This window comes from Pyrgilauda ruficollis, unplaced genomic scaffold (genome assembly GCF_017590135.1).
Source record: "Pyrgilauda ruficollis isolate IOZ18807 unplaced genomic scaffold, ASM1759013v1 scaffold1136, whole genome shotgun sequence".
Taxonomy (NCBI): domain Eukaryota; kingdom Metazoa; phylum Chordata; class Aves; order Passeriformes; family Passeridae; genus Pyrgilauda; species Pyrgilauda ruficollis.
In genome coordinates this window covers 4,172-7,149 of record NW_024509611.1, presented here as the reverse complement: position 1 = coordinate 7,149, position 2,978 = coordinate 4,172, and the positions used below count along the sequence as shown (strand labels likewise).

Sequence of the window (2,978 nt, the reverse complement as noted above, 5' to 3'; positions counted from 1 at the left end):
TTTTTGGATTTTGAGCTGATTTTTTGGGATTTCGGGATGATTTTGGGAGTGATGCGGCCCAAACGTTGCCCATGCTGGGGGAGGGGCTGCGAAATTTAAAAAAAAAAAAAAAATTAAATTTTTGACAATTTCAACCCCGGAATCCCCAAATTTCACCCCAAAATCGCCCCTCCGCCGATTCCCGCCAAATCGCCGCGCCAAACCCCCTCCCCCGAGGAGCTCGCCCCGCCCCCTCCTCGACCCCTCTGGGGGTGACCCCAAAAAGCCCCAAAATCGCCCGAAATCGCCCCAAAATCGCCGCCGCCCCTCCCCCCCCACGCCGAACTCACGCGGTGGCGGCCGGAGAGCGCCGAGCTCTAAGCCACGCCCACCCCGCGCTCCCATTGGTCAGCGCTTCCCGCCCCCGCGCGCCGATTGGTTAATCCCTTCTTACTCCCGCCTTCACGCGCTTCTCATTGGTCTCCGCCTCACGGTTGAGTTCCCGTCCCGCCTTCCGGGGTCAGGGGCGGTGTGGGCCACGCCCCTTTCGTGACGTTACGCTGTGTGATTGGTGTATTTACAGGTTGGCCCCGCCCACGGAGCGCTTCTATTGGTTGAGGCCGCGAGGAGCGCTCGCGACCATAGAGGCGCCAAGGGCGCGCGGGGCGGAGGGGCCATCTTGGGGCGCCGCCATCTTGGGGCGGGCGGCGCTGGAGGACCGTCGCCATGGCGACGGCGAAAGGGCGGGAAGGACGCCGCTATCGCCGCTGTCGCGACTGGCGTGACGTCATTTCCGCCCGTCGCGAGCGCTTGGGGATTTGGGCGGCGTTTCGTTCCGATGTGTGACGTCACTGCGGCGCCACGCGTGGATGACGTCATACGTGTGCCATGACGTCATGTCCAACCCCAATTTTCGACTATTTTGGGAAATTTTCCTTTTTTCTTTTAATTATTTTTAATTTTTAGATTTTTTGAAGAGTTTTTGGGTAAATTTTGGGAATTTTTGGGAGTTTTTTGGGGTTTTTTTAAGAAGTTTTGGGAGAGATTTTTTCGGGGATTTTTGGGAATTTTTTCGGATTTTTTGGGGATTTTTGTGAGGATTTTTGGGGGATTTTTGGGGAATATTTTTGTCCATTTTTGGGGGATTTTTGGTCATTTTTGGGCGACTTTATGGCGGATTTGTGGGTGGAATTTTTGGGGATTTTCGGGGGAATTTTGGAGGAATTTTTCAAGAACATTTTGAGGATTTTGGGGAGATTTTTGAAGGATTTTTTGAGGGATTTTTGGCCATTTTTGGAGAATTTTTTGGCCATTTTTTGGGAATTTTTTGGCCACCTTTGTTGGATTTTTGGAGGAGTTTTTGGGGGATTTTTGACGAATTTTTTGGCCATTTTTGGAGAATTTTTTGGTGATTTTTGGGGGATTTTTTGGCGATTTTTGTTGGGTTTTTGGGGGATTTTTGAGGGATTTTTTGGCCATTTTTAGGGTTGGGGGTCTTCGAGGGGTTGGGGTTGGTCTTGCGGTCAATGGAATTGACCTTGGGGTCAATGGGGTTGGGGGTCTTGGGGGATTTGGGGTTGGGAGTCTTGGGGTCAATGGGGTTGGAGGTCTTGGGGTCAAGAGGGTTGGCCATGGGGTCAACGAGGTTAAAGGTCTTGAGGTCAATGGGGTCAACAGGGTTGGCCATGGGGTCAATGGTTTTGAAGGTCTTGGGGTCAACAGGGTTGAAGCGCTTGGGTTCAATGGGGTTGGCCATGGGGTCAACGGGGTTGAAGGTCTTGGGGTCAATGAGGTCAATGGGGTTGGTCTTGGGGTCAATGGGGTTGACAGGGTTGAAGGTCTTGAGGTCAATGGCGTTGGCCATGGGGTCAATGGCGTTGAAGGTCTTGGGGTCAATGAGGTAAAGGGGGTTGGCCTTGGGGTCAATGGGGTTGAAGGTCTTGGGGTCAATGGCGTTGGCCATGGGGTCAATGGGGTTGAAGGTCTTGAGTTCAATGGGGTCAACGGGATTGGTCTTGGGGTCAATGGGGTCAATGGGGTTGGCCATGGGGTCAACAGGGTTGAAGGTCTTGGGGTCAACGGGGTCAACGGAGTTGGTCTTGGGGTCAACAGGATTGAAAGTCTCGGGGTCAACGGCGTCGGCCACGGTGTCACCGCCATCAAGACCCCCAAATCTCCCGCCCCCGCCCCCCTGGCTCCCGTTTGCCCCGCCCCCCTGCGGGTCCCTGGTGAACTCGGCCACGAAGACGATGGAGCAGTGGCCGCAGGCCAGCAGCCAGATGGCCGCGCTGAGCGCCAGGACGCGGCCGGGCCGGCGCCGGCCCTGCAGGCGCAGCGGGAAGGCCACGCCCAGGTAGCGCCGGACGCTGAGCGCCGCCAGGAAGAGGCTGCTCAGGTACATGCTGGAGTAGAAGCAGAAATTGGCCACCGGGCACAGCGCCGCCGGCAGAGGCCACGCCATGCCGGCCGCCGCCTCGGCCATCTTGAACGGGAGGAAGAGGAGGAGGAGGAGGTCGGCGGCCGTCAGGTTGAGCAGGAAGAGCTCGGCCGTGGTCAGCGCCGACGGGCGGCGCCGCGATTTGGCCGCCAGCACGGCCAAGGTGAAGATGTTGGCCGGGAAGCCGACGGTGAAGGTCAGGATGTAGACGGCCAGGACCAGCGCCGACGACATGGCCGACGCCTGGGCGGGGGAAAGGAGGGGAGGGAGGGGTCACCGGTGGCCCAGAAGGTTCCAGAAGGTGCCCAGGTGGCCCAGGAGGGGTCACCGGTGGCCCAGAAGGTTCCAGAAGGTGCCCAGGTGGCCCAGGAGGGGGTCACAGGTGGCCCAGAAGGTTCTAGAAGGTGCCAGGTGGCCCAGGAGGGGTCACTGGTGGCCAGGGAGCTCCCCAGGTGACCCAGAAGGTTCTAGAAGGTTCCCAGGTGGCCCATGAGGGGTCACAGGGGGCCCAGAAAGTTCCAGAAGGTCCCCAGGTGGCCCAGGAGCTCCCCAGGTGACCCAG

At 57.9% G+C, this 2,978-nt stretch overlaps 1 protein-coding gene across 1 annotated transcript; it reads right to left on the bottom strand.

The window, feature by feature from the left end:
• Window positions 1–433: 433 nt before the first annotated feature.
• LOC121360168 (sporozoite surface protein 2-like) lies at window positions 434–2,746 on the bottom strand (the record flags this gene model as incomplete). The annotated part of the gene is made up of 2 exons (XM_041479729.1): window positions 1,517–2,746; window positions 434–490 (listed from the first exon to the last, which is right to left on the bottom strand). Coding segments are annotated over exons 1-2 (1,191 nt in total), but the record flags the coding sequence as incomplete, so codon positions are not given.
• Window positions 2,747–2,978: the final 232 nt, after the last annotated feature.